The sequence below is a fragment of the Microtus oregoni genome, unplaced genomic scaffold (genome assembly GCF_018167655.1).
Source record: "Microtus oregoni isolate MIOR12 unplaced genomic scaffold, Mior012 000035F_ref0000213, whole genome shotgun sequence".
In the NCBI taxonomy this organism is placed as follows: domain Eukaryota; kingdom Metazoa; phylum Chordata; class Mammalia; order Rodentia; family Cricetidae; genus Microtus; species Microtus oregoni.
Genome location: NW_024543094.1, coordinates 22,085,001 through 22,099,960, shown reverse-complemented (window position 1 = coordinate 22,099,960; position 14,960 = coordinate 22,085,001). Strand labels below are relative to the sequence as shown.

Sequence of the window (14,960 nt, the reverse complement as noted above, 5' to 3'; positions counted from 1 at the left end):
GTCATCAGAGTAGGAGAGGAAGAGGGTCGTTACATTGAAATTTCAACTTCCATTCACAGAGGAAGAAAATCACTGTCCCTAAAAATCCCTCAAGGGTAGAGGTGATGCCCAGATAATCACTGTTATCTGGAGGTGGGAGACACTTTTGCATCGGAGCCGCACAACTGTGGGAAAACAGTATACTTTCGTCCCTTTTAGAACACTGCTTCTCCAAAATAATGGCTTGAAATTTAGATGGCCTTTAAAATCGCAACTATTATTGCAGTCTCCACGGAGGCATCTGGTGATTGCCCCAGTCCTGGAGCCAGGCTCCGGCCCGCAGCTTGGGAACCAGCCACTGGAGGGCGCAGAGAGCGCGCCGGCCCTAGACTGGAGTAGGTCGAGCGCGGGATCCGACGCTGTAAGCCCAGAGCCACGGGATCGCCGGCCGCACAGGACGCGGACTGTCACTGTGGACGCGCCGAGCTCACCAACCGGGGACACCGGCCTCTGGGGAGCATCAGGCCTTTTCCTCCGGACTCCACGGCTCCCGATCCCGGGTGAACAGCATTCGGGGCGGAGGGCGATGTCTGCGGGAACCCACCGCGGTCCTCGGGGGAACCGGGCGCCTCCGTTCGCGTGTCTCTGTTGCGTCTCGGCCGCCCTGGGGATGCTGTGGTCCCCCACGACGCTGGCGTTCAACTTGGATGTGGACAAGCTAACGGTATACACTGGCCCCGAGAACAGCTACTTCGGCTATTCACTGGACTTCTACATACCTGATATGCGCACGTAAGTTTCTGGATTGGGTTAGTGGCGCGCTTGCTCCCGGGTCCTGTACCAGTTCCTCCTCGCCTGTCCCCGCAGCCTAGAGGAAAGAGAGTCTGAGATTCTAGCCAACTGCCTACTAGGGGTCAGATTTCCTACCAATTTCTTTTCTTTCATGATTTATGCTAGATAGATGAGCCCTGGGAACCTTGAAGACACACCACTTGTGAGGAAGTCCGGACTCAAAGACAGGAGCATCATACAAAGGAGAGAATGGGAACGGACAGACTGATTTTAAAAATAAAGACGACGATACAGTCTGTTTCTACCGAGCTCATATCAGCTAAGGTCAGGATGCCAGTGCCTTAGGTTGCAGGCAGTTGGGATCTGACCTCTGCTTCTCCCCACCAATCTCCACCTACCTCCACCTAGATATTAGAATATCCACCTGGATATTCAGAAACATTGCAGCCTCTCCCAAAACCAGGTTTTTGATGCTCATAGTCTTCCAAAAAGAAAATCAAGTTTGACAGTCTTTCCATAGTAAATCTGTTTGTGCTCCCTATGGCAGTCCAGTGACTACGCTGCTATGAACTGAATTTTGTGCGCACAGGTCCCTGAGAAGTGACTTTCTCAAACCCTTTCGTAGAGCCAGCGTCTTGGTGGGGGCGCCCAAAGCCAACACTAGCCAGCCGGATATCGTGGAAGGGGGAGCTGTCTACTACTGTCCCTGGCCCGCAGAGGGATCTGCACAATGCAAGCAGATACCGTTTGACACCACCAGTAAGTGATGGTATTCCGTGCTGTGACCCCTGATTAAAAGAGAACCTGAGCCATTCCCATGGCAACTTTGCATTCTCTTTGCCCTACTAACGTAAATCCAAGTGTTTGGGAGAATCTGGTAACTTCTGTTTCCCTACTGTTCAGAGGTGAGCATTAACGGGGAGTGGGTGTTTGCGAGGAATAGGAAGATACACGACCTTGTGGGGACGTGGTGGCGCACGCCTTTAATCCTAGCACTTAGTTGGCAGAGGCAGGTGGGTCTCTGTGAGTTCAAGGACAGCCAGAATTACCACCTCACCTTGACTATAGAGAGAATCGGTGTGTTCCTCAAATACAGATTTGGAAAAAAAGGCTGGCTTCGGAGCATTTGTAGTTCTCTAGTAACCGAGTCCAGAGGCAAAACTTCCCCTGCAGTATAGATCCAGACTGCAACCTGGGGTGCTTGCCATTCTAATTCTTTACAGAGAGAATTTTCTTTCAAAATATTGGTCACTGAATGCAAAATACTACAGGCAGAGTGTGGATGGATTACATTCATTTCCAAAATCCCTAGACAGATGTTTCTTATTTAATTAAAAGGAAAATACATTTTAAACAATTCAGTCTGGTTGTGTTTCGTCTGCTGTTTTCTCTTTGGGTCCTAAGAAAATAATTTAAAAGTAATGTTTTGAAAACATTATCATCAGTGTTTTAGCTTGTACCGCCCAAACTTTAGCATTCAAATGATATGTATTATCAGAGAATAAATATCTCTTTTCAAAAATGCAAATATGTCAGATCAAATGACAGGGTTTGACAAGGTTTGATGGGCAGTTGTTTAATATACCTTGTACATAGCACAGCTTTTTTATGACATCATTCTTGCTTTTCTTGTGGGTTTTTTTTGGGGGGGTATTTAGATGTCGTGCATCTAGAATTTATATAGAATGTCCATTTTCACAGAATTTTGATGAAGTTGATTGGGTGGTATGTACTTGTGACTTTAATTTGTATTATTTAGGTTGACAGGGAAGTAGTTCCAGGGCTATGACCATGGGAACAACTTTAAAGAAAAAATTATACAAAACTTACCTTGAATTATGACCCAATTAGAAAAATGTTTTATAAAAGCATTTTTCAAATTGTATTTCCATGCCCATCTAGGGTCACAATATCTTGTTGGTTATTCTATTAAATAATTCAGCAGTTTGATGCCAGGTTTATAAGCTTTTATTTTTTACACTTAAGTTTAGCAGCTGGAAAATTGAAACCTCTTGTAAATAAAGCAGTAAAGTTTGAGTTCCTTCCTGATCTTTAGTTTAAGACCAAACTTCTGGGGCTGGGGAGATGGCTCGGTGGGTAGGGCGCTTGCTGCACACAGATGAGGACCCATGTTGCGATCCACAGCACCATGTCAAAGCTGAACACCTAGGGTGAGCCTGGGATCTCAGTGCTTGGGTGCGTGGCAGGCAGGAAGATGCCAGGTGTTTCCTGATGAGCTGTTCTTAGCTAAAACTGTGAGTTCCAGCTTCCGTGAGAGTCCTTGCCTCGAGCAATAAGGCAGAGAGGGACTGGGGAGGATAGACCCTCAAACTTTGGTTTCCACACATGGAACCTGGGTAAACACATCAGCACACACGTATGCACACAGGCGTATACCATACACACATGAATACACAGAGAGTTCATCTAAGACTTGATCATATGAGCATGAAATCAATGCCATTTTTAATTATATGATCATATTAAAAATAATTTTTTGAAAAAAAATTTCTGCCTCCCTTCAGCCTCCGATTTTCCTCCCCCTCACAAAAATAATTATATTTTTAAAGATTTATTTTTACTTATCTCTGTGAGCATCTTCTTGTGTATGTTGCGTGTGTATGGGTGCCCATACAGGCCAGAAGAAGGTGTCTGGACTCATGGGTGTTGTGAAGCAAATGATGTGGGTGCTGAGAATTTCACTCAGGTCCTCTGGAAGGATAGCAAGCAGCCAACCATTCAGCCATTTCTCCAGCCACTAATCTATAGTTTTAAAAGGAAATTTAAATCCAAATCTTGACACATAAAGATACATATCATTGTGCTATTTGAATTTGCATTCAAGAAAAGAAGCATTTCAATTTTGAAATGGTTGGTCTTTTTTTCCAAGTAGTAAAGTAGAAAGTTATTAACTACAACTGAATTTAATAACTTTCTAGGGCATTCCATAATGTATGAAATCAGGATGTAGTTAGTGTTTTCTTTTCATTTTCTAGAAGAAAAATTGATGTCTGCCCAGATAAGCTATACCTGAGTATCTTTGTAAGTGCTAATCTCAACTAATGTCATGATTTAATAGATAAAAGCCACAGAATCCAGGCATCAAACTGACTTTTAAATTGACCTCTCCAGCCAAAACTTTCCATGTTAAGCTTCAGTAGTTAATATTTTCCAACATTCACTCTAAAGCAATTGTTTGGGGCTTTGAGTTCACTTTTCGTTAGCAGCCTCGTGCAGAAAGCTTGTGTTTGGGTTTCCAGAATGGCCCACAGGAATGCACTTAGCCCATAGTGTAGCTCGATTTATATTGCAGCAGAGCAGGAGGGGAGAAGTGAGGACAATTTTGGCAATTACACACATAGGAAAATACTATCAAGGAAAGACCTTTGCTACTCGGAAACTGTTGAAGTGGTCCGTAGCTTCTTTGTGTGGTTCTGAAGACATAGCAGGGTGTCTCTCAGGCATTGGGGTTATGTTTTGAAAATGTAGACAGGATTTCTGTTTTGTGTTTTTGTGGAGGGTTAGTAATCAAACCCTGTACCATGCATATACTAGAAAAATGCTGTGCTACTGAGCTACACCCTCCACCTCTAGATGGATAGAGGTTTTTCCCCATAGAGAGGAGCATCTATTACACTTCTCAGCCACAGTCACAGTAATTTGAGAACTCATAAATGGAACAAAGGGGAAGGATGGAAGGGAAAAGAAATGGATATTCCTGAAATAACTACACAAGATTTTGTGTGTGCGTGTGTGTGTGCGTGTGTGTGTGTGTGTGTGTGTGTGTTATTTCCTCAGCTCCAAGAAGATTATTTTTTCAAAAGCAGTGGAGTAATAAAGGCTGCACAGACTTTGAGAGAAATGAAGGGATCAGACTGGAATTAATGCTTCAGTGACCTATGAGAGAGAGAAGTTTCACTGAAAGATAAGGTAGAAATCTCTGAGAAAGAAAAAAAAATCCCCGTGTCAGCCAAGAGGGGGTACTGTGAGTCCAGAAACAGGTTTTTGTTTGTTTGCATGTTTGTTTTGTTTTATTTTTTGTCATTTCTGTTTTAGAAAGGAGGAGATCTGTGAGGGGAGCCAAAAGCCCAGAGATGGGGTGTATATTCCTGAGTGGGTGCTGTTTCTTCATACCCAATCTGTCCAGTTATTCTATTCAGATGGCCCAGGAGAGTGGAATTGACAGTAGCTTATAAGTTGGTGCAAAGATGTGAAAGCAAAGAAGGAACAGCAGAAACCCTCAAAGTTGCTTTCTACCTGAGCATGGACTTTGTGATCAGACGGAGATATTAGAATCCGGCTGAAAGGTGGCCACAGGCTTCACCAACTCTAGGTCTCACAGTCAGTATTGTAGATGCATGAACTTGATGAAGGTGGCAACAGGCATCGTCAACTCTGGTCTCATAGTCAACATTGTAGATGCATGAACTCGAGTGGTGACTACTATACAGCAGCTCCTTTGTGCTCCTGTTCATCGCTCCTAATCTCTCACACAAAACAACTATGTAAAATTCATTTTGTGAATCAAGAAACCAACCGCGAAACTATGGCTGAGACCATATGATGACACAGTAGCAGCCGTAGGCTGTTTCCTGAACTCGTTCCAGAAACGGGAGAAAGCTGGTTTTCTTGGCGTGCAAGTACAGGGTCATGACTTGGTCTGTTGAGTCCAAGAAGCACTGTGTACCTTCCCTCCCTTTACTCTTGCCCAACCCTCACCTGCCCAACACAGGTGGATCTGCAAACCCCAATGGAAATGTCTTCTTCTTCCTCCAAGAGGCTAAACAAAGTGGCAATTTTGGCAAGAGTTTTGGAGAAACCAAAGGCTTAGAAGTAGGCATGTTCTTGGTGGAAATTATGAGTTGTAATGTCCCTGGTTTATTTAAGTTCCCACTGAATCTTAAGTTACCTCCAGAGTTTTCAGGGAAAGGGAAAAGGTAGACAATGCCTTTTCTTGCGAAAAGTGGCCCTGTGACTTAGAGACACGAGCAAGGTGGCATCCATGGAACAGTGTAGAAAATGTCAGGGGTATGTGTGCACTACGTTGTCAGTATTCCTCTGTGCACTACCCACTATTCATGTCTTTCACTCTGCCTGTTTCCTCATTGTATGCCAAGAATACCCAAGAAAATCTGCTTATTCAACGAAGTTGTTTCAACTTGTCCTAGCCTTGGGATGTTCAGCATTTCCTGTTTTGCTTCTGTAACCACGTGTTCTCAGGTTAGACACTTAAGTAGCTAGCCATGTCATCTAGTCTTAGAACTTACCTTAATATCTTTAAGACGAACTAACTGCCTCCTTTCCAAAGTTACCTGTTAGCTTAGTGCTTTTCATTTATTTTTACCTTATCAATCATCTTGGATTTCATTTTTTGCTACATCAAGTGACAAATACAAAACAAGAGGAAGTTTCTGATATCCCAGGACTTCAAACACATGAATACCGTCAAATTCTGGTCCTTTCTAGTCAAGAAGGGGGGATTTTAAAGGCAGCATATGGCGATGGGGGAGGTGCAGAGAGCAGATAATTTTCCTGCTCTGTACTAAATCAAGTAGTTCCCAAGATGCACTTCTCTCTTCTTACCCTCACACTTCAGTGTGGTGGAATTCCTCCTAGTTGCCGAATCGATTTCTTTCCCTTTTGCCTCTGAATTGTGCCCCTGTCATCCAAAGCTTAAATAAACCTCACATCTGCCACATGCGTGGGACGCTCCAAGGCTCATTTCTTCTTTCCCTCCACTTTCCACAGCAATGTGTGGATGCCATAAGGATTAGTAGAATACAGTCCCTCTGGTAAAGGATGGGGTGAATGAACTAGGCATTTTCAGCCATGGAGTAAATGGTTGACCACTGTAACCAAGCACCAGCCCAAAAATATTTGACAGTTTTTGATTCTCGAGTGACAGACTTGGAAGAGAAAGCTAACGGCATGTGTGAATTTTTGGTCACAATGGTTACAGCAGTAGTGAGTACGGAGTTAGACAGCTGGGATCCACTCAGAGTTGGAGACCCACGTGAGAGAAAGAACAGGAAGAGGTAGGAGGTGCTGCTGATTTAAGCCAACTGAGAAAGACTTCCAGAATTTGCCTCAATGTAGTGTCTTTGTGGAAAAAGAGAGGAAAATAATAAAAAACCAAAATATTAGGTAATTCAATTAGGGCATTTCAAAGTTTCAGAACTGTGAGGGGTTTTTTTTGTTTGTTTGTTTGTTGTTTTGTTTTGTTTTGTTTTTCTTTGCCAGGGTTGGGCTTGGAACATGAAATTCCTTGTTTTGTGGGATCTGTTTTCGTTTGTGTTGCCTGGGCCCAGAACACGGCCGCTTTCAGCATCTGGCTGTGGCGCTGGGACTGGCTTGTTTTGTGATAGCGTGGGCTGCGCCGCCGCTTTCCTCATGTGTGAGGTGGGAACATGTGGGTGACAGGAGCCTTGCTTTTCCAGCCTCTCCCGCTCCTGGCACCCATCCCCGGGGCGGGGGAAGATCATGTTTTCTTCAGCAACAAAAGAAAAGGAAAATATAGGTCAGAGCTACCCAAGCTAATGACAGAAGGAAGAACATGGATGTGATGGGATTCAGGAAGAGCCGAAAGCCGCACTCCAGGGAGCTCAGCTGAAAGGACGGGGGAGGGGACTTAGTGATAACCTTCGCCTTTGAACATCCACAGGGGAGCTAGCAGTGCCCATACAGACCTGTGATCCAAGCTACGTGGAAGCCCACGGTCAGAATGTTGACAATTCAAGACCTGTATAGGCTAATGAATGAGTCCAATTCCAGTTTGGACAACTGAGACTTATCTTAAGTGGAGCTATCACTTAGTGGTAGAATGCTTGCCTAGTATGTGGGAAGTCAGAATCAGTCCCCAGCACCGAAAACTGATGCCGATAAGGAATGATAACGGGATGACGGCTGAATCTGTTTGGCAGAGTGATTTCTGGGTATGGATGAGGCCTTGAGTTTGAGTTTCAGCACTAAATAAATAAATAAATAAGAGAGGTTGTACTAATCACAAATATACATAGATGAATTTATATATGCAGAAATATATATGTTGACATATGGAAAGTAAGAGGTATATGAATGCATATGCAGAAATATTACTAACCATATGCTCATCTTGACTGACCAAGACTTATTCAGCTGACCCTCTGCTTTTCCTGTGAACAATCCCTGAGGCTACCATGTCCAAATATGCTGGCCTCATAAAGACACCTAGCACCCAGTCCTAAAAGAATCTCCATTGGGTTAGACTTCCCCACAACAAACACCACTGGGTCCTGATAGGAGAAGGGAGGAGGCAGCGGCCCCCACGGTGCTTAGCAACCAAGGGAGAGGGAGGAAGTAATTAGAAAGAGGAAGCCCTTGAAACTCCAACTAGAAATGGAAAACAGATCTGCTGCACCGCCAGTTGGGTAGTATGAACACTAGGCGCCTGTTGCTTAATCTGCAAAATTCTTTCAAGAAGCTGGAAGTCTGTGTGAGGGGACAGGCTTCCAGGATCTTGGCAAGAATACTCCAGGCAACAGATGCAGCATTCTAAGAGAAACGTTGAAAATCGTCTCGAAATTATTCTGAAAGAAGAAAACTGCACTTTGACATTCAAGCTGATTGGCTAAGATGTGCACTTGGAGCCCTGTGCAGATTCCTGCATCCATGATGAGGATGAGGATCATGGCCAACGCTGTGGAGGTGTCTGCCAGGTGCACTCACCTGGTACTGTCTGGCTACACATGCAGATCTTTGTGGAAGATATATAGAAAGCTAGTGACGATTTCATCAGAAGCATCCATTCATCCTTAAGGCAAGAAACATGTTTAGTACATTTAATGAAAATGTCCCATTTTTCAAAATTCAATTTAAGTGCATGCTTACCAAAAACATGTGTATCTGTATACACATGAGGTGTATCTGTATAATGAATTCTAAAATAGATTAGAAGTAATGTCAGTCGTAGGCCATGTTGTAAGATCTGAGATAGGCAAGCAAGCCGATTCGCTGATAGGTGGTTTATACTCAAAACACCCTGCCTCTCACAGCAGTCCTGCCCTGTTATGAAATGCAGATGGGAAGATCGCAGATGAGTGTCACCAGACAGTCTGGGGGGACTTCAATCTCAGCCATGCAGAAAGGCCAGAACTGGGATCTCTGATGCTATGTGTAGCACCGCAAAGGTCTGTCAACACCGCTGAAAGCAATCCTTTGCCCTTCGGATTATTTTTGTAAAGATGAGGTGTCCCTTACAAAACTGGGTATCTTTTGAAATGCTTGCTGAACATTCCAAAGGGGAGGAACCGACTTGGGAGGGGCAGCAGGAGGAGGCTGGGGCAGCTTGCTGGAACTTCTAGCTTCCTGGTTGTTGGGAATATTTGCTAAATGTAACTGCTGAAACCCATGTTGGTACATACGAGTGAATTTCCTACTGTAAGTAGCAACAACAAAACTTAAACATGAAGACAAAAAAGCCTGTTTGGAGAACAACATATAACAAGAAAATTATATATTGAATCTGATAAGTTTGTAGCTATTGCCATGAGCACATGAGCACTAAGGTCTTTAAGCTATGGTGACTTCTGAGCTAGCGAAGCTGGAAAGTGTAAGGACAGATCTTTTGAATGATGAGTGTGAGCCATTTCCCCCGAGTGAGAGTGAACAACCACATCAGCACGGGGGACAATGTTCATCATTCTTTAAACCCAGGTTACTATGAGGAACGCACTAGTTAAGAGAGCTGTGAATGAAAACATGTGCAGTAAGAATGCTTCCATTCACCGAGCTGTCCTAACCTGCAGTTCCCCATCCATCACGAGTCACCAAGCTGAGTTCTCACTTCAGCCATAATACTTTATATCAAACAAGTGTAATTGCACTGTTCAGCATTTACCTAGCAAATTTCAGACTGGTTTTTCTTTATCTCTGTATTTGATATATGGGCACAGACTCTTATATGATACTGCCAAAGCTTCTTTATGGATCTACAATCTGGACACATGGAGACCAGAGAAAAGGACACACAGCATTACTGCAGTAATATGTTTACTCCAGGACCCTATATAACCCATGCTATATCCCCCATCCACCAGGTCTAGTAAGGGAAAATCCTAATGGCCAGACTGTGGTTCCATTTCAGCTGAGAGAGGAGCGCCTGTGTATATGTGCACGAGCATTTCTTTCAGACAGTGTGGATCATCAGTTTTCCCTTAGTGCTACAGAAAATCAGCACGCACCTGAGGGGTTTTAAACAACACGCATTGATTGTTGTGCTGCTCTCAAAATCCAAGTCTAAAATTGGTCTCCCTGAGCTAAAAATCAAGATCTTGGCACAGCCCTGGTCCTTCTGGAAGCTCTTGGGAAATGCTGCTTCCTTGACTTTCCCAGGCTGCAGACTGCCCCATGCTCTGGCTGGTGGCCCTTTCCATTTTTAAAGCTCACAGTGTTGACCACATGTTTCTCCATGGCTCTCTTCTGGGTCTCCTTTTGTGCTTTGCAGAACTCCTGTTGTTACATCAGGGCACATGAATAAGCAGGAGCCCCTGCCTGTCTTCAGGTGACTAACATCTCAATTGTACTGCAGACACACCTCTCCTTTATTGTTGTTTATTTATAACTTATCTGTAGGTTTGTAGACACATAGAGGCTATTAATTTGCTTAACCCAAGTGGTCAACAAGCCTTCATTGAAGGGATGATACTCCAGAATAGGTCTCAGCTTAGTGAAGCCTGTGAGAGAGAGGTGTTTAAGAGTGTTGTCCAGGGTAAAATCTGGAGGTGAATGTATGTGGGCAATAGAGAAAGGCCTGCACTTGGAGAGAAGAGAGTGCAGAGAAAGAGGAGAAAATTAGGTCAGAGAGACACTGGGGTAAGATTGAGTTATGATCCCTAAGCCACATGATTTTGAGGGCCCATGTCCTCTATGTGTATTTATTCACATATACACAGCACACACACACACACACACACACACACACACACACACACACACATTTAAAAAAGATATAGATCTAAAAAGGAAAAGTATAAATGTATCTTACAAAGGTTGGTACTGTGTGCAGCCAGCCTTTTAACTGCGGTCATCTGAGATACTGTGATGGATGTTCTAAAGCAAAGTGTTTCATAAGAACTATCAAAGACTTCATGGAAACCATGGTTTCCCAGTAGTTCTCCATCACCTTGGGATCCTACAGTCTTCCTATTCCCTTTTCACAGTTTGTTCCTGAGCCAACTGAACTCATTGGCTCAAACAAACAAGCAAGCAAGCAAACAAACAGTACCTGGAGTTGGAAGAAAGTTTAGGTGGGCAGTAGATCTGGGAGGAGGTGCAGGGGAGTGCATTTGAACAAAGTACATTGTATGCATGTCCAAGCTTAAATTCTCAAAGTTAAAAATAGCCCCTCAATGGGTCACCACTGAACGCACAGTTACCACAAGAGTTGAGATTTGTAGACATTTTATGTTTCCCAAATGCAAACGTACAAAGGACATCTCTTCATCTACTGAGGAAACAGGGACGTTTTTAAGTACATTCACAATGCATAAAAGCTAAGTCAACATTGTGCTAATGCAATTTCATGGAGTCAAAAGAGCAAAAATACATAAAGTGAACCAGAACCTTCTAAAGTCTTTCTAAAAGCCTCAGGCCATTTGGATACAGTACTCTTCTCTGGAAACACACTCAAAATAATGCCTTAGCAGGCTTCCATGCATTTGTTTTGCCTGACATGATGCAGCCATTCTGTGTACAGCCAAACCATGCAAATCTTTTCCTAGAACTTGACTTTCCTTCCTGCTTTTCCCCTTTAGAGGGAATTGTGGTTTGGAGAGTTTGGGGGTTTTAACATTTGGCACTGTAATCTTTCAGGATTGTGATTTCAGAGATCTTAGATTTTTGGCACTGCAAACCTTATGGATTTTGATCTTTCAGAATGTAAACATTTAATATTATGACCTGGTATTGTGTCTTTCATTGTGCTGACCAGCATTAAATTATATGGTACTTTAATAGTCAGGGTTGAGATTTGGGTTTTATACTAAAAAAAAAAAAAGGAAGTTTGGGTAGGAAGCAGGATTATTTGAATTATGGTGTTTTTAAAGGATAAGTTGAGCTTTTGGATAAAAAATGGACTATCACCATGCCAGAACAGAAGCCAAGAGGATAAGGCAGGGACCTCTTACTACTGTCCAAAGAAAGAAAAACAGCTTGACATGAATAGGAGCAGTCAAGAGTGAGAGATGGGCAGAGCTGGATTTTACATTTCAGTTAGCAGGATCTCCTTCTGGATCAGATGAGCAGTGTGAAAGAGAAACAAAAGTTTAACCTTAGCTCCCAGGGCAACTGGACAGAAGCTGGGAACAGTGGAGAAGGAGCATGCCTTGGTGGAACTATCAAGGGTTGAATCCAGATATGAGAAATTTGAGAAGCTTATTTGACCTCCAAATGAATGTTTAATAGACTGTTAGACAGACTCAGTCCTTGTGCAAGATGCCTGGGATTAAGTGTGGAAATCGCGTGTAGATGAGCTTTAAAACAATAACTTACTTTTGGGGCAAGTGTAGTCCAAAAGGAGAGAGAGAAAAAGAGAGAGAGAGAGAAAGAGCAGAAAAGAGATGATATATAGATTGAAACTGAGTCCCATAGCACCCCAATCTCTGAAAAGGTATTGGGTGTTTTGGTGGTTTGTGAGAAAATGACCCCCAAAGGAGGTGACACTATTAGGAGATGTGGCATTGTTGGAGTAGGCGTGGTCTTATTGGAGGAAGTGTGTTGCTGCACTGTGGAGGCAGGTCTCATAAATGCCCAAGTCATGCCTAGGGAGACTGACCACTTCCTGCTGCCTGTAAGATGTAGGTCTCTCAGCTTCTTCTCCAATACCAAGTGTGTGCACGCTGCCACGTCCCACCATGATGATAATAGACTGAACCTCTGAGCTGTAAGTGAGCCACCCCAATGAAGTGTTTTTCTGAGTTGCTGTGGTCATGGTGTCTCTTCACAGGAATCAAAACCCTAACTAACTCAGGCATAAAGGGGAGTGCATAAGGTAGTGAGTGTCCTGTTAGGTGAAAGTCGAGATGTCAACAACAAATGCGATGTGGAATGAAAAGATTGGCTTTGCTAACTGAAAGTTATGTATTTGCTTTAAGAAAGCAGTTTCAAGGGAATATGTCAAAAAATGATTGGGAGAAGATAACAGAATAGAGCAAGCATGAGAAGTTTGAAGTGGGGCCAGGGAAATGTAATAATCAAACATGATTACCATAGCATGGTTGCAATATGACGGAAAATTACCAGAGGGAATGTACCAGAACAATACTGACTGAAAGAGAGGGTGATACACGTAGATAGGAATGGGTGGGGTTCTAAAATAAACAGAAAGTCTAACCTTGGAGGATCATGAAGGAAAACTGCTCCTTCTCAGTCCTAGCTGGAAAGGAGGACTTAAAAAAACGAAACAAAACAAAACAAAAAATAGTGGCAAGTGGCTGATACATTATGGGTTGCAGGGAAAAAAAATGACCTTTTACTTCACTTTGTCTTCAGATTTTTATCAATGCAATAAAAAGCAAAGTAGTCAGCTGAGAATGAAGAGACCGAGAAAGCTGTGGAAGGAGGAGGAAGTGTGGATACTATGAACAGTCAGAACACACGTAATATTGAAGTAACAGAATATCTAGACAATAGACTGACCAGTGTTTCTGCTTGCACTTGCTAAATGAATATACTTTTGTGTCTGCTCATCTCATAGGATGGGTGTATCTGGGTGGGGTAGAATTAAAGAAAATCTCCCAGAGGACAAGTCCATCTTGGACACTGATCTCCCAAAGTATAAAGTGCAGACACAGAAGTCTGGGATTCTATAGTGTCTATTTTAACAACACCAAGAATGGTTCCTTTTTTAAAAAAAAAATCATACTATGTCATGGATGGGATGGCTTAGCAGCCAAGATGCCTTCTGTACAAGCCTGGCAATCTGAGGAGGATCCCTGGGGCCTACAAAAGGCTGGAAGGAGAGAATCAACTCCACAAGACTGTCCTCTCATCTCCACACGCATTGTAGCACATACACACCCAAGTGTACAGGCACACACAAACAAATCTATTTCCAAAATTTAAATTGCATGAACTGTTTCATTAGATGAATGGCTGGAGTCATTTTTAATGCATCACCTTCTTACAAAGGAGATGGAATTCTAAGGAATATTCAACCAAGCAACAGGAGTTAGTTTGTGTACATTCCCAAATGCTACCAAGAGAAGCCAGTTTACATAACCCTTATTCTGAAACCCAATCAGATACTGTATTTAAAAGCATTCCCCTGAGGTCATATTGACATTTTCATTAGCCAGTGACCTTTCTGGGACCATACTGAGACATTTTCATTACTCAATGCAAGTGAAAGATGGGATATTAAATAGAAGCATGCTGTACCTTTGACAACTAAATGTGATACACAACCCATTTTAGAAGCTCTTGGTATTAGAGCTGAACCCACAGTCAAAGGCATGTGATCCCAGGTGATTCCATGAGAGAAAGAGAATTCTAATAGAAAGAGAAATATCTAGAAGAGGGATTTGAGGGCGAATAAGCATGAAAAATTCAAGGAGCCAAATTAAAGTCTCTTTAGTGGAAGTGACAAGAATCACCCTGGTAAGATAAAGGTTCTGTATGGCTGATTTTTCAGTGAGAAAAACCTCTGCCACTGGGTTGAGAGTGAAGCTGAAGATGGCACACTTGAGCAAAAACATCCCACCAGCAAGCCATGTCAGCAACTGCAGCTGAAGGGCATGGTGGCTGCCGTGAGGGACGAGGCAACAGAGACAGGAAGAAACGCAGCGACTTGAGATTTGAGAGAGATTGAGAAAAGCAATCAGCAGAAAGTGACGATGGGATGGAACTGTGGACCACAGGGTTGATGAGTGTCGAGGAAGTAATCCAGCAGGCTCCCAACTTGCTTAGTGGGATTGTTTTATATCACACAAAACTAATGGACAAGACAGACATGACAGTCTGTTCATGAAACGTTTAAGTCCTATGGGAAACAAGTGCATGAAATTTTATTCCAAGTAGAAGTGTGCTAGCAGCAGAAAATAAAAAATAATTTAGGGGTGCAGAAAGATTCCATATTTGACTGAAATGTGTACATTTTGTAGGTCAAGGAAAGCTGAAATTGGAGAAAATGATATAGAGACAGAGTTGAAGAGTGG

The 14,960-nt window shown here is 43.0% G+C and overlaps 1 protein-coding gene across 1 annotated transcript in view; it reads left to right on the top strand.

The window, feature by feature from the left end:
- Positions 1 to 351: 351 nt before the first annotated feature.
- Positions 352 to 14,960, top strand: part of Itga8 (integrin subunit alpha 8) — a 176,394-nt gene continuing 161,785 nt past the window's right edge. The window contains exons 1-2 of the mRNA XM_041630731.1: positions 352 to 771; positions 1,397 to 1,530. Of these exons, the coding sequence (XP_041486665.1) occupies positions 566 to 771; positions 1,397 to 1,530 (340 nt within the window). The 5' untranslated portion in view covers positions 352 to 565. The remainder of the gene's footprint in view (positions 772 to 1,396; positions 1,531 to 14,960) is intronic.